The sequence below is a fragment of the Atractosteus spatula genome, chromosome 5 (genome assembly GCF_055471065.1).
Source record: "Atractosteus spatula isolate fAtrSpa1 chromosome 5, fAtrSpa1.hap1, whole genome shotgun sequence".
NCBI lineage: Eukaryota > Metazoa > Chordata > Actinopteri > Semionotiformes > Lepisosteidae > Atractosteus > Atractosteus spatula.
Window position 1 is genome coordinate 30,326,597 of NC_142710.1, and position 21,978 is coordinate 30,348,574.

The 21,978-nt window shown below is 34.7% G+C and overlaps 2 protein-coding genes across 2 annotated transcripts in view; one reads left to right on the plus strand and one right to left on the minus strand.

Moving 5' to 3' along the window:
* The first annotated feature begins 3,919 nt into the window (after positions 1-3,919).
* On the plus strand, positions 3,920-17,500 carry eno4 (enolase 4). Its single transcript, XM_088917748.1, has 13 exons — positions 3,920-4,196; positions 4,857-4,985; positions 7,946-8,139; positions 10,785-10,930; positions 12,118-12,287; positions 12,516-12,647; positions 13,156-13,224; positions 14,170-14,334; positions 14,535-14,660; positions 14,973-15,168; positions 16,424-16,491; positions 16,746-16,863; positions 17,373-17,500. The coding sequence occupies exons 1-13, from the start codon at positions 4,020-4,022 to the stop codon at positions 17,423-17,425; spliced, it is 1,743 nt and encodes a 580-aa protein (XP_088773874.1). The 5' UTR covers positions 3,920-4,019; the 3' UTR covers positions 17,426-17,500.
* Positions 17,501-18,977: 1,477 nt separating this feature from the next.
* Positions 18,978-21,978, minus strand: part of shtn1 (shootin 1) — a 50,010-nt gene continuing 47,009 nt past the window's right edge. The window contains exon 17 of the mRNA XM_088917747.1: positions 18,978-19,322. Coding sequence (XP_088773873.1) covers positions 19,208-19,322 — 115 coding nt within the window. The 3' untranslated portion in view covers positions 18,978-19,207. The remainder of the gene's footprint in view (positions 19,323-21,978) is intronic.

Sequence of the window (21,978 nt, forward strand, 5' to 3'; positions counted from 1 at the left end):
AGGTTCGTTCTCCTGATTATTACCACCCTGAGGCTAGTGCAGCAGTTTATACTTGGGTCAATTTGTTTCATACTGTAACTCCCTGCTAGTGCTCAAAGAAAAAGCGCAATTCAATATTAGCCAAGTGTGCTTTTGTTTAGAAAGATGAGGCTGCTATTAAATGAGTAGAAAACAAGATCAATTTTTTAGAAACAGATCAATGCTCCCCTGCAGTTGGCTTACACTTTTCATCACTGTCTAGTGCAAATACTGAATTTCTATATGTACTGTTGTCCTTTCATGTTCGCCACCTGACAATACATAGATCTATGGTTACTTTTGGATCTAAAGATATCTCACTCAATCAGAAGCAATGCTGAAAAAACGATTAAATATTATTCAGAATAGCAAAGCTGGTGGATCATTTATCATTATATCCCCAGCAGCCATATCACCCTGCAACTCACAACAGGCAACCCACTGAAGCTAAGCAGGTGTGAGCCTGGTCAGTACCTGGATGGGAGACCTCCTGGGAAAAACTAAGGTTGCTGCTGGAAGAGGTGTTAGTGGGGCCAGCAGGGGGCGCTCACCCTGTGGTCCATGTGAGTCCTATTGTCCCAGTATAATAACAGGGACACTATACTGTAAACAGGAGCCGTCCTTTGGATGAGATGTAAAACCGAGGTCCCGACTCTCTGTGGTCATTAAAAATCCCAGGGCGTTTCTCGAGAAGAGTAGTGGTGTAACCCCGGCGTCCTGGCCAAATTTCCCATTGGCCCTTACCAATCATGGGCTCCTAATAATCCCCATCTATAAATTGGCTTTATTACTCTGCTCTCCTCCCCACTAATAGCTGATGTGTGGTGAGCGTTCTGGCGCACTATGGCTGCTGTCGTATCATCCAGGTGGATTCTGCACATTGGTGGTGGTGGAGGGGAGTCTCCATTACCTGTAAAGCGCTTTGAGTGGAGTGTCCAGGAAAACGCTATATAAGCGTAAGTAATTATTATCATTATTGCTAAGCTGAAACAGGCACTTTTTCTTCAGCTTATATCTACACAATTTGTACTCACCGGCAGGCGTTCACCTGAATGGACATTGAGTAAATATAGTGACATGGCCTCCATGTCATGAGCTTACCAGATCAATCCTAAAGGTAGGAACACTAAAAGGTAGGAACAGCAGGACTTATTTCTAAGACACAACATTTAAAACAGCTGAAAAGGAGCAGGTAAAGTTTTATTCCGTGCTGAAAGGAAAAGAAAAGAGACACAACATTTAGGCTGTGAAGCCTTCATCATGTGCCACACCTGGAGAAGGCTTTACAGCTGTAGCATTGTGTCTCTTTTCCTTTCAGCATGGAATAAACCTTTCTTTGTTCCTTTATAGCCTATGCATGCTGACATACCTGTAGCTACTGACTCAAATTTAATACATCTTGCATGTTTAACTGCTAGAAGCTTATTGGTCTGAGGATCTTATTGAGCCTTTTCTTGAAGGATCACAGGAGGCCTGTTTAAGGAACGCGCTTTGGTAATTAATTCCAGACACCCACAACACTTTGTGTAAATAAATGCCAACAGTAAGGATCGGGCAGTGATGTGGCAGTTTCGTTTGAGTTGCCAAGACAGCTACAGGACCTCTTGCAATCTTTGGGTTAACTTAGTTTCACCACTTAAGAAATATTGACCTCTGATTGTGTGTAATGTGACCATCTGCAGTCCCATGAATAGTTAATTCTTCCCTTCTGGAAAGTGGCTTTTACTGCATGATCTACAGGAGAGCGGTGTGTCATATTAAAATTGCTATGGCAACTCTTAAGAGCATTGATTAATGTATATTTAAACCCAGCAATACACTAGGACATTTACAGTAGCCTCCACATCTATTCATACTGCTAATGAATTGTAAATCAAAATGAATTCAGCGAAAGATGCAGGTGTAAGTATGTATTCAACATACTTGAATAAAAGGAATATTAAAATAGATGAAAAGAAGTATTAAGTATTATTATCAATTCCATAGCTGTAAAAATATTTCTACATAAACAAAGTTTAAATTTATTCACGCTCTATAATTGTTGGAAATAAGTGCTGTAAATGTAATTCTTTTATGATTTTAATCAGCTAGTATTTTGGAAAGCCACAAAAAGTTTGTAAAAGCTTCTAGAAACTAGCTACATTTCCCATGGGAATTAAAGGGGACTAAAAAGAGAATAACATTCAATATCACAGCACAGTAAAAGTGATATAATTATCATAAGATCTAAGTTAAATGATTATAACCCTCATAAACCCTAGTGATGTGTAACAAAATCCAAATAGCATCCCAGTGGGCCCATCCTTAAAATGTTCAAGGCTGGTGTGATAATTGCTACTCCACCAGGAAGAGGATGTAAGAGGCCTTTACACAAATGGAGGGTCAGATAAATGGTTTGGGAATACAGTTTACGTCCAAGAGAAACAATTAGGCATTTCCACAAAAAAAAAAGCATCATCAGGACACAATGCCTTTAAAACTGCTATTTGAAGTTAATGCCTTGGCTTTGGGGGTTTGTTCTGGATTTCCATGGCAACAAAAAAACAAAACATTTAAATTTGCCAAACAGCAACTAACTTGACTTTCAAACCAATTGGGACATCATGATATGGTTAAATTAAGCACAATATGGTTTTTTTTGACAGCCTGATCAGGAGTATGATTCATGAAGAAAGATTTTGATAAAGATTCCTTCTGTGAAGAATAGTGGATCATTTCTGCTTTAGGGCTGGCTTGCATACCCTGAACCTGATGTCCTGGTTAGAATTGAGGAACATTTGGATTACAAGGTTTCTTGGGATATTTAATTAAAAAACTGGTGCAAATGGTGCTTTTGTCATGCTTGGTTGCCAATGGACTTTTAATGATAATAAATATGTCCAGTATACATCACATACAATGGCCAAAAGGGCAAGAGAGAGTAAACAACCGTGTTCTTTATGGGCCGTAACATTGGCAGTAGAACATTTACCACATGATCTGAAGAAAGCAGATCAAAAGCACAGGTCATGCAATCTGGAGCAGCAGTGAAATATCCCTCATGTGTAGTTTACTTATCCAAAGTCGGGTGTAAAATACTGATTGCTGGGGCATGAATAAATTTGAATGTCATGTGTTTAAAAATATTAAGTAACTGTTTTTGACATGTTCTCTATATTCATACAATATCAAAAATCACAGCAGTATTTAGTCTTTAGTTTTGATTACAAAGGAAGATATGTTGAATGCATTCTAGGATTTTCATTCTAAATCAATATTTAGTTCATTGAGAATATGAATATATTTAGAGGCAACTGTGAAGCTTGTGGGGGAGTATTTAGAAATTAAAATTACCATGGCAACTAGCCCTGAAGTGGGAAAATAATATAGTATAACTAGGCTACTTTACAAGTACAACACTCCAAATGCTTAAGCACCTCAAGTACTATACTAAGGTACAGTACAGATATCTATGGCGTACTGTGTTATAAAAAGAACGAAACAGTGAAGAAACAAGTTTTAAAAGTGGTAGAGCAACTGCAGATTTTCTATATTTTCTTTGCCACATGACATTAGCGGAAAGTAAATATTCCAAAAATAAACCTCTGAAAAGAAAAAAATTATACGGAGATAAAAATTTCCGCAAACTCAGTATATTCTGGAAAAAAAATAGAAGTTGCCGCAAAGTTTCATTGCCCTTTATCCAGAAAATTTGAATGGCAGAATTTACCACCCGAGTACAGCCCCAGTGCGAATAAGTATTTAAACACTACAAGATGTAAGTGAACGGTACTGTGAATGTGATAGTGTTTTCTAAAAGGTGAGTTAGAAAAATGAAAACAATTAATCAAAATACAATTAATCACCCCTCTGCTAGTACTTCGTCAAACTCTCGCGATGCCTTTGAGGTTTTGTGTTGCCCAGGCAACCCTTAGACGCAGTAGCAGGCACAGACACATTGTATCACGTCAGAAATTTGAACGCAGATAACATAAACCGTTCATTCCTTCCCAAAACGAGTCATGTCTTACAATAGTTTTCTCAATAAAGGCAGTCAGCTTTCTAAAGAAGATCGCGAATTTTACGAGTTAAAAAATAGAGCTGCAGAATACTACAGAGCCAATGGAGTTCCACAGAAAATGGAGGATGTTCTCAACTTAATGTTTTACGAAAAACCAGATGATGTGTACGGATATTTGGTACGCGTAGCCAAGACTAGTTTTCTTTTGCTTTTTAAATAAACATTATTGTTCTTCAGTACTTTGTATTGTTGTTAATACGAGCGCGGGACCAAATAAGAAAAAAACCTCTTTAAACTTTTGATTATTCATAAAATGTTTACCGACTTGAAACATGCAAATAGCAGCAGTATTATATTTTACATAAAAGTACGATGTGGTAATGAGGTATCTTCAACTCAATGTGCGTGTTTTATAGTGGCGTTTTTGTACAGAGGAGATGGTTATCAAGATGACACTTTGTAAGGCAGGAGTTAGTGTGTCGTGTAAAAGAGAACTGTACTGTGATCCAAACTCCGGTGAAAACGTTTATTTTTGTCCGTATTGCTTTAAAATATATTCCCATGGTAGCTAGACGTCAGCGAATCAGAGAAAGGTAAACTTCAGTACGCAATACATTTTTAAAATGAGCAATGTGATAGACATGTTCCCAATATTAAATCTTATAATTGGAGTAAGAAATCTACTTACAGAATAAAAACCGTACTACTGTACGTGCTTAGAAGGAACATTTTGAAAGAAAAGATTTAAGACTGATCGATTGATTAAATCATTTCTACTTTTCTTCATTTTTGTCTGAACAAGTGAACAATGATATTGTAACCCATTTTCTCTGTTTAGGCAATCTACTTTTCTAGATTTTCAAAGCCACCAGTGATTTACAGACTCTTGGGAAAAGAAGTGTATGATGGGAAGGGAGAACCAACAGTCCAAGCAGATGTTGTTTGCATCACAAAAAATGAGGAAAAGGTACTAATATTTTTTATGGCTTTTAATTCAATATGAACCTTTGGAAACCTGTATTTAAAGAGTATTTGTGATTGTTGGCTTAGCATATTAAATAGTGGGTTTGTGTTTAGTTGAGGGGTTGAGCTGAGCAGAGCACATGTAAAGGAAGTGTTTTGTGTAAATAATTTTAAATGATGATCTTGGAGACCCCAAGAAAAATCAGTTTCTGACAAACTGTTTAAGAAAACCCATACATCAAATATTCTTTAAAAAACTGCTCATTTAGGAGGTGTTACTAACATTTGGAATACTTCATTCTGAGCAGATTTTTCTAAACCTTTTTAATTTTATGTTCTGAGATAACACACAGCTAATATCACTAAATATTATGCTTATGCAGTTCAGATTTATTTATCTTTGGAACCTATGATGCTAATATTTCTATTGTGTGTTTTTAATAGGAAAACATGTAAAGCAGTTGATTATACAGTATTGTCAAATTCATATACACTGCAATGAAAGGGTATCCCCCAATATTGTTATATTTTATGCTAGGTTGCTTCTGATAGCTTATCCTGTCATAGTTAGACTGCCAAGAGCAAACTCTTCCCAGAAACCAACATGTGAACATGGAGAAAACCTATATTTGAAAGCAAAAATATTACATTTAAACATTGAGTTCATATCATACATAAATAAGCAAACTGTATCCTTTAACTTGAAATTCATAACGTTTCAGCATTGGTCTCTTCACATTTACCTAATTTTTCATGTCAGGCTTTACTTCCAACATGGTGACCAAACCATTAGACTATCTCAAATGAATCTTGGTATAAAGCAATTTGAACTACTATAAGATGCTGGTGCCTGAAATACTCTCAGAATAACTTGGCTTTTAGGAACACCAAATAATGTGTACACGAACTACCACTGATTCATGGAGTGAGATCAGTTTGTATGATTGTCAGTGCCAGTCAGTTTGCAAATAAATTGCAAACTCAGCTGTGGAACTAACCATTTATAAATATTCCATTTGGGATTTGGAAAAGGAGTAATGACTTGTGATGGTGCAAAATGTTAGATCTGAATCAATTTGGTGTAGATATGGCTGTTAAAAAAGTATCTCATACTGAGATGTAGCGGAGAGGAACTATATTGTAAGAATGTTTGTTAAAGAAGAGAGGCAGTGTATGTATGATTGCCATCTCAGTTTTTCTAATTCAAAAGGGCAGCAGCTGGGAAAATATAGGTTACAGGGGGCCTTCACAGGATACCCTAATGATCCTCAGTCCTCACAATTACAGTTTGTAGATAGTTATGGCAAATTAGATATGACATTACAAATGGAGAAGAAAACAGGACTTGAGAAGAATGAAATAAGTATCTTCACAACACAGAAGATTAGGATAGAGCTTGTATCATACATTAAACCTGTAATTTAGTAAAATAATAATCTCCAATGCATTAATAAGGCTCAAGCTTACTACGTTGGAAGTATTAAATGGTGTTCTGGTGTTATTACTGCTGCTATCTTTTGGACACAATGAGATTTCTGATCTTAATTCTGAGTGACAGAGAATTACAAGGTTAGTGATTAACTCAGATACTCCCCCTTCAAACCATGCTGCTGGCTTCAGGTCAGTGTGGGGTGACTATGTTAGTGCTGCCTGCCTCAGCAGCAGTAACCAACATGTGAACTCTGAGATTTCAGCCAATCAAAGCACATGCCAAGCGAGGTAAATCATAGTGCTAAATATCTTTATATTGTATTCTTGCTGCTGTACTGTTAATTAAATTGTGTCACTTTTAACAAATTCACTGTAATCTGTTCTGGTCATTGTGCAATTAACTTATGGTGCAATGAGAAATTAAACATGTAATGAAATATAAAATAAATCATGTTTGAAGGCAAGTTCATTTTCATAATAAGCAGTCACAATAGCACTTTGAAAACCACGATTTATAGTCTTTAACAGCAGTAAAGCAAAGTCATTTTGAGTAAATGGCAATCAAATAAGGTGTTTGCTTAAGAGAACAGTGTTTCAGTAGACGTATTTACAAATGACAGGAGTTGTTCTAATTATTTAATGCCACTTTAATTTTATAATCTTAATATTTTTCTCTACACAAATACTTTCCAGGTTTAATATCAAATTTTGAAAAATGTGAAAAAAAAATGGAAGAAAAAAGGACAGTAAAGGACAGCCATGATAACTTCATGTTAAAATGTTAAAAAAACAGGTCATGACATGCAATGTCAAGTCATCTGCCATTTAGAACACTTTGCACCAACTAGACAGAGTCTTCTCATGTACCTGTACTTGATGGGTGCTGCTCTGTAGGCAATGTCCCATTTAGCTAATAAAGTTGCCCCACTTTGAAGAAGCAAACATGACAAATGGACCCAGCCTGGGCTCTGAATGTGAGCTTGTACTGGTTGTACCAATTGGAAGCCTCATCAGAAGTAATTTTTTCTTGAACTTACTGTTACAAGATCAAGTCATTTAAGCAGAAACTGTAGCAAATTACCAAGGCAGCAGAACATAGAAGTGTTTAGAAATTAATGAGAAAACGCACAGTATACAGCATTGCTATGAACTTTGCATGCAGTGAATCTCCTAAGACGCATACAGTACAGTATATTCTTTCTTTTGGCACAGTGTAATGGTATATCCCAAATGTATTTTATAACTTGCATTTATTCCCAGATACAGTGCAATGCTCCTCAAATTACACACTGCGACCTATCACTTAATCAGACTGTCAGTGTCCAAAGCATTAGGGCGTGTGAGTGAATGAAGTTTTATTAGCTTTGTCCAAAGCTTATCCTTTGTACCCTGTAAGCCTCCCACAGCTTAACATTACAGTATGTTTGAATGAGGAGCAGTGAGTGGCAGCTGACATGCAAAATAATTTGCAGTTCATTTACGAGCGAGTGTCCTTCTAGAAACACAGTTCTAAAATGTGTTCCTTTATTTTAGATAGTCTCCTCAGCTGTGATATCCAGTCCTGATGCAGTCCAAGATTGTAGTGTGCAAGATGCCAGTGTTTGCGATGATGACGCCAAAAGGAAGGATTCAGTTCTGACTGCACTTCAATGGATCAATGAGTCTCTAACTACAATGTTAAAAGGGTATGAACCTGCTGACCAAGCAGGAGTGGATAAATTACTAAGGTATTCATATTTTACTCTTTCAAAGATGATTTTCCAAAAGAATTGAGGATCACAGAACATACTGGCTCAAAGAACAAACTGCAGTATTGTATCTGATAAATGTAAAATGGTATATCATGTTATTTTTTACTTCATCTTGGTAAGAGGACATCTGTGGTTTCCCAGATACCTAAGGCTTCCCGTGATGTTTGTGAAAGACACAACATCTCATTCTCCGCCATGTACTATAGCTCACTGCAGATGTAAAGAACCAATCTGCATTTCCATATTGAGTGCAAAGGTAATGAAAAGTAATTTGATATTCTAAATCATAAAAAAGAAAAAAGTATGTAATACTTCTGAGAAAATAAAATATTCATTTGCAGCCAGCTTGGTTTTGTTGGCAACCAAGTTTTATTATTACCTAATTTCATGTTTTATTGTTTAAAATGTCATTTTGTATAGCATTGCTGAGGGCTCTTCTCCTATTTGCCCCTGTGATGTCTAACAAGTAGTAGGTATTTTAGAGGGATTCTTTCCTATATTTAAATTTCCTCTGGTCTACTTTGATGGGTACACCTGGTCTGCCAGCCCTGCTTGCAGCAATCACTGTCTAGTCCCTTGTGCTTGGTCCTCTTCTTGTTATTCACCACCTCTATCCTTTCTCTTCAGTCAGTTTCAGCATGACAAGTTGCACTCTCAGGACACACCAATATGGAGATTTTTAACTTTATTTACTGCAGCAGCTGTAGAGGCTAATAAACGGGCTTTCACCCTCCAAGCTTCTCTTGGAGTGATTCCTATCCTGATACGTTTGCAACGCATGGAAGCTACCATAGCACAGTTGCCATAGAATTAATGTTTCTGCAGTTTTTTAACATTTCATGTTTACATAAATCCTGCTAAATCTGTATTTCTTAAGGTTTGTTAGGGAATGAGACGCATATCTGGTAATACATATCTGTCCTGACCTCTGGCCAATATTTTTGACAGCCAGGATTTCCTGTTTCTGCTATCTGGAGCTCACAGAACCTCTTCATTCTGTCTCTGTCAAGTCATAGGTTTATACCATATAGTTGAAATGCACCCTCTACCTCTTAAGGTAGACGGTCACATCTAGCACATGCCTTTGTCGTGCTGAAGGAACTTAAACTACCTTCCTAATTCTTCTATTATCAACCAGTCACTTGCAGTTTCAAGAAAATTTGTAGTTTGCCTGAGTTGTTCTCCAGCTCTAATAACAGTGATGGCTTGTGTGGCATGACACACGTGAGGTCACTGATCTCTTTGTAGATTGTATCTTCAATGGTCTTAAGGACCTGGCGGGAACGCCAGTGATAGTGACCCTCTCCCACCACTTTTGGGCAACAGCTACAGTATGGATATGCTTCAGTGTTTCTTTCACTGGCAAATGGCAATGACAGGTTGTTGCATATGGGAACAACTAATTTGAATATTAAAGATAATGTTAGGGAAAGTTTTTAGAAAAATATTTAAAAAGTTTCAGAAGCATTTTCTTTTCTGGGACCAATAAGTATGTGTTATGTATATACAGCAAGTGGGGTTTAATCATTAGTTTTGCACATTAATTGAATGAAATTACCAATTTCTAATGTTAAAACCCCAAAACACTATCTTGGAACAGAAAAACAAATCTGGTTTTATTTAGTGCCATTAGACACATAGTATTCTCACTTCTCTCATACCTCACTGTTAAAAGTATTGGAATCTGACTCATAAATATATATTCAGTGCTAAGTTCATAAGATATTTAACTTATTTTAATAACTCATTTTACATGGTATCTTTTGTTTAACTTGTTGGGGAACCAAAGTATCAAATAATTATGTTGTAATGAAATAGAATTATATGGTACTTTGGAATTACAAGTTATGGCACCAAAGGTTACTGTCTCTGCTGATTGTCAGAGCAGATCTTATCATTTGAAGACACAAGCTTTGCAAATCATTCTCCATTCTTTAAACCTAACATGAATTCCTGATGAAACATGAGGTTCAGTACTCAGTTCTATTATGACCTATGAAAAAGCCACTAGTTTCTGTCCTTTCACATTGTGTCCTTCATTGATTTTATTAAAGATTAACTTGTTTTGAAACCAAATAAAATCAATTTTCTTAGCATATAAAATATATATTTTACTCATCCAGTTTCTTTAAACATATGTTTGATATAGTATGTACTGTAAGAGTAAGATGTTTTTTTTTACCAATAATGCAGTATATGTGTTAAATGCAACATAATTTAAGAAGGTCCAATTCAAGAGGGGCTTCCTTTAAAAGAAGGATGGATTTATTGAAAGTGCTTTATTAAGACTCTGCTTCAAGGTAGATTCTTAGAGACTGGGGATATAGGTATGATTTAATTAAAATAATGTAAACATGCATTTTGTAAAATTTGGTGGTTGTTTCACAGTTTTCTGGTATTTTCTACCTATACCTGAATACTGCTGTATTTTATTATATTTGAAGAATAATACATACTATATCAGATGCTGCTAAGTCTGCTTCTTACCAGCATACAATATTGAGAGGATGGTAACAGAAACATATCTTGATCTTCATGTGAGTAAACAGATTGCATTTTCTGCATGACAGTTCAAACATGATTTTTGGATGAAGGCCAAATGGCAGTGTCATCTGTTGCAGTGATTTTTTTGCTGCACGCTCTCTGGAAGAGCAGGACAGAAAGAGCAGAGAAAAGGAGGAGCAGCAGCTCTCTGAATCTCTTCCTGAGGCCACCCCACCACCCATGCCACCCACAGCTTCCAAAGACAAAAAGACAAGCGCCAAAGGTCAGTCAGTGGCTCTCAGATGTTCATGGAGTTCCATATTTAGCCTCTTAGTTAAATATAGAAATTTGCAGAAATAAAATTAAAACAAGGTGTTATTTGTGGCATTTTTATGAATGGAGAAAATATGCTGTTTGAAGGTAAAACAACTTAGTACACAACATTCAGATTGTATGTACTGTATATTGCAATGCACTCTAAAGGACAAATGTGTTGCATTGCACTGGATATATAAATACTATCTCTCTATCCTCATTAGTGATATCTGCAATGTAGAATGAAAAAAACAGCATAATAGTATGGCTGTTGTATGGATAGTTTAATTCAATTTCTACTTCCATGTCTAAGGGAAAAATATAATGCAATGTTTAATGGGAACAATTCATCTAGTTTGAAGTTAACAGCTACATTAATAATAGTTTTTAAAGATGTAGACATTCCAATCTCATTCACGCACATGTACATACAGTATATTAAAGTATAAAAGTAATTTCAATACAATTGTTATAGACTGGAGTCAACACGTATTCTTCTAACAGCAAAAGCATTCGCATGTTACGGTATTTGGCCATGTTTCGGACAGGGAACAGCTTTTCAGTAGCTGCTCTCTTAAGGAATAGGGTAGATTCAGAACTGCGGATGAAGGAGGTCAGATGAGGCAGCTGCTGAAATCATTGTTGTTGCATACACTAAAACGGGAAGCCACAACTACAGTAGCATGCTAAAGCTTTTGCTGTTAGAAGAATACGTGTTGACTCCAGTAATGTTCACCATCAGTTTTAAATACAAATGATTTAGTAATGAAATTGTTTCATCAGTGCCCCAAGTTTCACAGAAGTACATTATGAGGGAAGGGAAGCAATCTTGACTTCATGATTTTTAATGAAGAATACTAGTAAATTACATTTACAGAAATGTTCAATGTGAGTGTAAGGCCTTTCACTTTCAAAAGCAAATGAATACTAAACTGATTAATTTACATTATAGCTACAGTTCTGTACCAAATTAAAGATTTCATAAAACTTATCCTAATATGTGTTTAAATATATAACTTTACAACAGCATTTACATACACAACTACACAAAAATCTACTTAATCAGTAAATGTAAAACTAACTTTGGAAGTGAGAGTGAAAATCATAAGGTAGTCATTTTCAGACCTCATATTTTAGTGTTTTTTACATTTCCAGGGAAAAAGAACAACCACCAAGAGAAGCCCATTCCTCCAGCAGAGCCACCAGAGCAGGTGCTACCTGGCAGTATGGCCATAGGAGCTGTGTCACTTGCTGTAGCCAAGACTGCAGCGCACTTTAAAGGCATTCCCCTCTACCAGCACATAGCATCACTGAAACACAGCCAAGTTCGTATTCATTCCTGTTTATACTGCTTTAGTTCACTTGAACTTTGGTATGAAATACGAAATACGATATCAATTGTTTCCTATATTGTTGACGCTGTAGGACACAATTAATGCACAATGTAAAGAATTTTAATCGCATGTAATAAGGAAATTGTAGAAATCTGGAAAACTCTGGAAGACAAAAAAAGGAAATGAAAATCAAGTACCTTTGTGGTTCTTCCTCTCCAGGAGTGTCCCAAGGAATTCCACATTCCGTTGCCCATGGTAACTTTACTTTCTTGTGGAAAATCATCACCTGGAAAACTGAACCTTATGGATGAAATAATTCTCATCCCAAAACCTGGGCAAAGGTTTAAACAAGTACAGTATCTTATGGTCTTTTCTTCTTAATGCTGAGAACGTTTGTAACATTTTTGTGGAGCCTTATCTTTTTATAGACTGGTATTTCTGAACTAAATTTATGTATGTAAATCTCATTTTGGAATGACTTACTGTAGCCTGCAAAATAATATTTCCAAGGGAGGTTTTAAACAATGGACAGTCAGAACTTTCAATATTTTTAGTGGATTTGCAAAAAAGTTTTATATATATTTAGCTGAAGTTACTGTCAATAATGGCACTTGACAGAAAAGGAGCCTAAGCATACCCATCTGGAGGGTTGATTGGATCTGAATGAAGAAGTGCTTAATTTGAAAGGCATTCTATATTTTACACTTAAATCTTGAATAAAACATAAACAAGGTTCCTATCTCAAGTGATAGGAGGCCATTTGGCCTTTCTGGCTCATTTGGCTGCTAATAGCGAATAAGAAAATGATATTAAACATGTTTGAATTATCTGAAAATACTGCCTCTTTTTGATTGAGCAGAATTTTAAAATACTTCTTGAGCTTCGAAGCGAGATGGCAAGAATAATGAAGTCTGCTTCAAAAACAGGGGTAAGGAATATCATCTGACACGCATGTTCTAATATTGCATATGGAATGAGGTGTATACAAAAATAGCCATTTTAGAATCATTATATGTTACTTCAAAGTAAAACAAAATTGAAAGTAATATGCTGATATCAATGCCCTGAAATTACCTGTTAACCAACAGCCACATTTGTTTATCTGATATTAGTTTTTACCTCTCATCTGTTTTTTACAAGTTAAATATAAATTTTACATCATCATTTATATCTTCATCACCAGTGTCAATGTTAGTTTTATGTCGGAATCTAATGCTTTACCCAGTCCCAGCATTTTATCCAATTTGATGGCATGCAGATTATCATTTAGCCAGATGAGTGGCAGGATGCCAATAGTTAATTACACCTATTAAATTTCTTTTATATACGGTGACACAAAAGCAGTATTATTTGCCATCAATATTGTGAATGCGCATGATATGATGATTCTACAGCACCCTACTGTAGGTAGTAGTACATCTGTTCATGATAAAGTTGTTTAATGTGTCTTGTACTATAAAAAATCATATAACACTAAAGAATGACTAATGTAAGGTTACCTTAAAGTTATTCAGCATTGAACCAATGAAAGTAATGACTATTTACCGAAACTAACCAGTAATTATTGTAATAATTCAGTTGTAAGTTAAATTTGTAAGGAAAGCAGAGGTAACACTATAGTACAGTGAAGAAAAAGAGCAAAGGATGCTAATAAATTAAGTTTGGATTTTGGGTATATTGGTCTATTTAATTTTTTATTTACTGTTTAAGAAAGAGTTCATTTATTATGCTGTGCCATTTGCCATTCATTTAAAATGACTTCCAGTCCTTTCACATCTTGAAATAAATGTTTAATATGTTCACTAGATGCACAGTTTAATAAACTCTAACCCACGTAAATGATACGTTAAGTGTGTTCTTTGCTCTTTTGCAGCCTGTGCCAAATACAGTTTCAGATTCCGGGGCACTAGTAGTCGGATATGATCGTTTTGAACAGCCATTAGACCTTATTACAGAGACAGTAAGCAGCCTTGGGCTTACACTTGGGACTGACATTCATCTTGCAATAAACTGTGCTGCACACAAGCTAATGGACTATGTAAGTAGAAATTCAAATTAAATACAAAAAATATCCATCATAAGATTTCTAAACTTTAGGTAGAGCACATAAAAACAGTTCCAATGCTATAAACACGTTAAAATTTGTGGAACTGATCAATTTAATCATTTTACAAAATAAACTTCAAACTTTGAATTGCAAAAATATAAACAGTTCACATTTACCTTGTTTAACCACAGCAAAAAGGCAAATATGAAGTGTCCACAGGAACCTCCAAGTCTCCTGATGAAATGGTGGACATGTATGTTGAATTAACAAGCAGATACCCAGGAGTTATTGCTCTGATTGATCCTTTGAGGAAAGAGGTAAATCACACTTATTTTCTCTTTTCAAATATGTTTTAGCAGCTGCAGGTTCATATTAATATACTGTAGTTTGTTTTTGTGTAACCTTTTCATTTGTCAAACTCATGTATTTTCTCTCCTCATTTTAACCTTAAATATTAACTTTGCAAATTTGATTTTACACAAAAGAAAAGGTTATAGAGTGATTAGACTTAGAAAGCTACTGGAACTGGAATAAGAGCTTACTATTGAAAACATTCAGTTTCCTATGTGCTAGAAGATGAAATGCAGTTGATCCATAGATAACTCAACTTTGTACTTTGCTTGAAACAGGATCGGGAACAGTGGGACAAGCTGTATACTACTATTGGTCACAGATGCTATCTTCTTGCTGAATTTGCATTAAAACCCATCTGTTCACATCTAAATGAGGATAGCCTGGCCATGGCTGGCATTAATGGTTTAGTCCTGAAACAGACCAATCAGACAACTGTCTGTGATTTGATTGAAGTCACCAAGCAAATGGAAGGTAAGGAATGTACAGTATTCGTTTATTTCAATTTGGGCTTGAAATATTTAATCACTGTGATTAGCAGATGGCAGCTTTATTCTTTGAATATCACAAATATACACCTATTTATTTGTATTAACTAAAAAAGCATTTCAATATTAAGTTTCAAGTTTCTATTTTAACTGTATAGCCAAGGATATATGCAACACTCTTAATAATAAGATATAGTATTCACAGACTCATCTAGTATTATGAATGACAGAATTTGCTCTTTTTGTGTAACGGGCATGGTGGGTGACAAAATTAGTGAAATGTAGATAATGTTTATCTGGGAGTCCTGAATGTACTGTACATAGACCTCTTCCATATGCAAATCAAAAATGCCAAGCACGGTATGACAGTGCTCTTCTAAAATTACATGACAACAACAGTACAAAATTAATGACGAGAGTACAGAGAGCTATTAATGTTTGCTAGAAAGAGGCTTGTCTTGTGAAGAAAGATGTATCTAACAAGGAAAGAGTTTAGAAAAAAATACATCTGAGATTTATGAGATGTTAGGTAACAATTTTAATTCTATGCCATTTCTAAATTTAAAAATGGTATAATGGAAAGGGTATGGGAAAGCAATTATTCCCAGTTTGGGGAACATTTTAGGAATCATGAAACATATGTCTGCAACCACCATGTCTACAGATTAATGTGTAAGAGTTAAATGGGCCCTGGGACAAGTGTCCTGCACGACATGTAAACTGTACTTGAGAGTTTGATCTCAAAGGCTAAGATATGAAGTTAAACGCTGCTTGACTTGCCTTATATTTAGCCGTTATATGGCGTTTTTAAATGGCAAACAGGATAGAATAAAAAGAAGTTTAAAGGGACTTCATGTGCCTAAAACTAAACACCAATAAAATTCAATAAATTTGACGAACACTAGGTTTTGTTCTACTTAAAGGTCACTTGAATGCAAAAGAACTCCAGAAATATCAATAAATTTTAATTATTGTTCAAGAGATCGTGCTGCTAATATGCAATGTTTTATGAAATATTAAAAATAAAGGTCAAGTGTAATTTTTTTTTACATTTTCAAATTAGCACAATTTCAGTAAGCAAATGTGAAATGAAAGCAAAATTTGTAAAGTTGAGTAATCTGTTCTAAGTAGATTCCAATGTAGTTATTGCACAGGTTACACAATACTGAATATGTTATAAAAATGTTTTTTTTGTGTAATTGTGGTATAAGATAAGAGATGACATAGATGTTGTATTTCAGGTAAAAGATATATAACTGTCACTGGGACCACAGATGGAGAAACTTGTGATGATGCTCTGTCAGATCTTGTAAGTACAGTTATCCTTAACAGAAGGGATACAAAATTCTGGATTTCTGATGTGTGTTCACACATAAACATATGCATATTTAAATATAAGAAATGCTCCTATATACATCAGGTAACATTAGAAGTATCAATTTTAGGTATCCTATAAATCCCCAAAACGTAGATAGCTATTTAGCTCTAAAACACTGCTGTGTAATGAAATGAAAGCACATTTCCTGTTGCAATAATCCTTGCTTTGTGTATTTATACCCTCAGGCTGTTGGATTGGGAGTTAGGTTTGTCAAATTGGGAGGTCTGCGTCGTGGAGAGCGGGTGACTAAATACAGCCGTCTCATTTCTATAGAGGAAGAATTGGCTCAGCAGGGAATACTGGGTATGGCTTTTTCTCTTTCTGTCTTTTCAACTCGTAGAAAAGGGTAGACAAAGGCCAGGGAGGAGTGACAGAAATTGCTCAGCTGGTGAGAATGTATTTCTTTAGATTTATAAAAGAAACTCTGTGTCAGGAATCATAAGGAAAGGATCTGGCAAAATGTATATTGGTTCTATTAATTGGCAGTCTAATTACATGTAAAATACAAGGACATTGCACCATTACTGAACAATGAGCTAATTCTTCTGTCAAAGAAATAAAAGATTATCTTAAGCAACAACAAAAAGCTTCTCATACTATCTACAGGCATTTAGTTTATTTTTTTAATTGGAGACCACAAAAATAACATCCCAATAAAAACCTAACTGTAGAATGAATAGCACTGTATGAAGAGCTGCTTTCACCTGTTATCCCATAACTGTAAACACAAAACAGTTACCACATACAGAAATACTGCTTTCTATGCAGCCTATTGGTACTAAATTTGTACTTTGTGATTTTCTTGTTAACAGGTTCAACAGAAGAACTTGAATTCAATTTACCTTGTGAAGAAACAAGAGACTGAATATCTACCCATTCATAATAAGTTTATTATTCAACTTCTTTAATTAAAAAGAAACAAACCTTTGCTAGAATTTATGTCAAGCATGCATTATTTCATTTGGAACAATACTTTGCAGTATGTACCAACATATTCTGCATTTGCCGTCATTAACTGTATTAGTAAAACTGCCTTATGTGCTTAGGTCACAGTATGTTAGTACAGCTGTTGATCATTTGCTGTTTCCTTAACCTGAATACATCTTCTAACCTCAGTGGTCACTCTTGTTTAATCTATCTTTCTAAATTACATACACTATTAGATCCTATCTAAATATTTTAAAAACAAGATTTGAAACAATGGAATCTTACACATCAGGTTCTGCATATAGTGGGTCCCTAATATCTTTAGTGGGGGGTTGTGATTTGAGCTACTGGATAGTCACACCTAACGTTCTATAAAGGAATATTAACTACCCAATACATTCTTATGACTGTCACAATACTGCAGAAAACTGCTGGCAATCTTAAGAAGGCATGTCACATTCATTCTATAGATACTGTAAAAAGATGTGCCAGAATCCATTCATACCCAATGTTGGCACAATATGATGTTGCCCTGACTGGTACAGAGGTGCCAATTGTCTGTGAGGCTGACACCTCACTGGAAAAAAAAATCTGTTAACAGACACAGCAAAGGTTTTAGAATTAAAGCACCAGTATGCATGGGAAGAACACAATATTCAAAAGCACAAACGATTACTTCCATTATAAACCTACAGTACATGTAAAATATCCAAAAGAAGACTTATCGGATGTTAGGAAGTAGCAGATAAAGAAATACCATCCATAGAGAAAACAGATACCTGATGAAGGATGACAATTTTTCTGTTGCAGGCTTTGTCTTTTTGGCTTTTTCCTGTAGGTTTCTTAGAATAAATATAATTTTAAATCACTAAAAATATCTACCTTTATGGTTTTGAGCTAATATTGTTACCATGGTAACCAATAACTGACCAAACACTCTACTGTGATTTTAATGTCATTTACTCTGTTTTACATAAAGTACTATACATGTTTAATAATTCATGATCCAGTCTGACTGACGAGGACATTTCAAACTTGGTTTATGTTTATTGTACTTTAAACAGATGTACTGTATGACACCTTGAAGGGCTTTAAGGATGAGGTGATTAGGCCTGGTAGCTTCGGTCAAATGTCTGTACTGCAACAAAGGGAACTTTGTTAAATAATCACAAAATTAACTAACACACAAAAAGTGAGTAATATTTCAAATTAATAAAATCATACATAGAGATGATTTAAGTAAAATTAGATTTAAATTTAAATTTGTTAAAGTAGCCATTTCTTATTTTTTAAATATATAATTGTCTCTTGACACAAAGTACCGTAGTTTCTACGATAGTTTCATTTAGTTTCCTTTGTTAACAGAAAATAGTTCCGGCTTTTATACATTGGAACAGCACATCTCAAAGACTCAACAATCAAAATTTTGAGTTCATAGAATAAAAATAGAATACAAAAGTGGTAAATATTTTAGTGTAAATGAACAACTAAAGTGTAAAGTAGTACAACTAAACTAATTGACTTGCTTTTGGTATTTTTAAAATTAAAGGGATAGGTATCTATGAAATAAAGCAATGATCATAATTTTTCACCTTGCTTACTGTAAGCTGAAATGCTGTTGACAGCTCATGTAACACACATGAACTTGGACAGACATAGAACATACTGTAGGCCATGTCCACTTGCAATCAAGCTGAAGTCTTGATGTGTATTCCTTTAATCAGCAGTTGCTGCTATATTCAGAGATGTTTTCACAACTCGTTTGTCCGCTTTTTTTGTTCCCTTCGTTGGTTGACTTTTCTTTAGCAGGCAATGAAGGTTCACAGTGTCCATCCCTAAAAAAATATAAATTTTTCTAATATGTAACAATAATAATATGTTCTTAGTGCAATCATTTTAATGAACTTATGCTGGATTTAACAAAATCTTGGAACTGCATTTCATTACAATTTTAATGATTTTTTGCTAGAGAGCATAACTAAGAAAAGATCTTTAAAGTGGTGCAACATACTACACACAAGCCCATCACACCGTATGCAGTAAATTCTTACAACCAGATGATTTGTAAACCGTAAGATATGAAGCAACTGAAGCACATTCCAACTCAGCAGACAAAGCTCTATTAGTCTTGACACTAGACATTTTTGGGACCACATGTCATTATCCATTCGTACATTATGAAGAGGACCTAAAGTACACAGCTGTACATAAAAACATACAAAAATAACCACCAACATTTCTCTTTGATATCAATAAACAGTGTCAATGAGAACTGGCTATTTCAACAGTTCTTTGGATCTTTTCATTTCTGTGACACATTTCAACATGTTTTATAAGAAAAACACTACTCTAATGAAACCAAAGTTACATTTTAGATCATGGAATGTCTATGAACTGCAACATAAACAAATGGAATTAACACTAATATATTCTTGCATATACTTTATTAACAAATATGTTGCCATTAATAAAATGTATTTATAGTCTCCTTTCTAAACAGAGTTTAACCTTTTGTGGATTGAAAAATTAAAAAAAAGTCATTTAATTTGAAATTATTGTTAAAAAGAAAGTTATGTTAATCCTTGGGTCAGTTGTGAAATGGATGCAGTCATTAGCTTTTCTGGAATTATACCATAATAAAAATACCATACCATAAATAAAAAGGAACATCAGCTGTACACATGATATAGTTTTTTTGTATCTGTGTACAAAGTAGGAGAATTTGTTTTCACCTTGGTGTTAATGGCAAGGTTGTATCATTTGCACAGCAACACAAAAGAGGTCGCTATGCCCCACAGCTATATTGTAAAGCAGCGGAAAAGAGTACTCTTCATATTTTCAACAAATGTAATGACAAAGTACATAGACACCATTTTAAAACTTTAAAGCACAGTATTAAGCACCACATTAAGGACTGGATGTCCATCCCTATTTTCAAAATTGACTTATACCCTGGCATCATACATTATCAGTTAAAATAAATCTTCATGGATTAAATAGCAATATAAAGGACAAGGAAATTAAAAATGGAAAAGAGGCCAGGTTTCTAGCATGAAGCCACAAATGATCAGTAAATTCACCTTTAATGCTACCTGTATCTTACCAGCTTTTACTAATCTATTCTTTTCAATTGGCATTTTTATGTGAATTATTCCATCTCAAGTAAACCAATGTCAAGGAAATAGGTTATATACATGTAACAAATATATACAGAAAATCACAGGTCTGTAAGACACATTTTGTCAAAACACACTATTATTTAGCGTTATTTTTTGCAAAATGGAGGTTAAGACGATGAGCACTACTGCTTCTGAAAAAGTGGTTCTTATCTAGAAAAAAGTTTCAAAGCAATTGGATTATTGCTCCTTAGCCATTCAGAGCCTCTTATTATCATGTCACAAAGACTTAAAAATTGGAAATCAATTTCAGCAACAATAGAATGGAGAGCTTAAAAATTTCTACAATACCTGAAAAAGCATGCCACATTTGAAGAGTCTCAGAGATGGGAGGCTAGAGCAGCACCTGTTCTGTCCTATTGGCTGTGATCTGATTACATACACTAGGTTCTCACCTGCACTCACACCCAGGAGGCAGAGTTTGTGCTCAATGAAAAACTGCAGTTATCAACAATTTCAAGATCTAAATTTATTCTGATTTAACTGACTTATTATCTTACCATAAGCTAATTTAATGTCTCACATTTTTAAAGGAAATCTAGAGACGTACAGTAAACCCGCTATATTGGGTAAAGAAAAAACATAAAAAACAGAAATAAAAAAAACAATGATTAATCCAATATGTACACTAAAAATTCAGTGTTGTACTCATGCTCATTTCTTAACATGAGTCGTTCACTGAAGAAAACCGCTGAATTTTTAAATGCAAACTTCGGGGGTGAATCAGGAATAAAGTGCACCAATACCCTTTCAAAACCAATACTAATGTACCATCACAAATATTTTTAATAAATTTTGGTGGTGTATCAAGGAATTCAGCTATAATTGTTTATGTAGCAATCATGTTTGCCAGCTTTTATTGTTAATGTGCACTGTTATCCAAATAGCTGAACCATATAGTTTAAATCAATATCATTTATGGCACATTTAATTAAATGAAAAACAAAAGTTCATTTCTGTTCTGTTAACAGCTTTTATTCTATATAGTCTAAAAACAAAAACATAACTCCCACTAGTAATCTACTTTTAAACTAAATGTTAAAATATGGAGATTTATTTTCTTTTAATTCTAATAAATTCACCACTCTGCACCTGTGGATCCATTTAACTGGAAAGTCAGGGAAGTCAAAAGTCACTGAATTTTGATGTTTCCAGGAAAGAAAAAATATTTGATAAGCAAAGCTTTCATTGTATTTATTTTGAAGCGGTAAATTTTAAATCTGTGAAATTAACATTTACTTTTAAAATACCTTTTGCTTACTTGGTTATTTTGCTTTAGAAAGAATGTCAAAATATTAAGGCTGAGGACACTTAA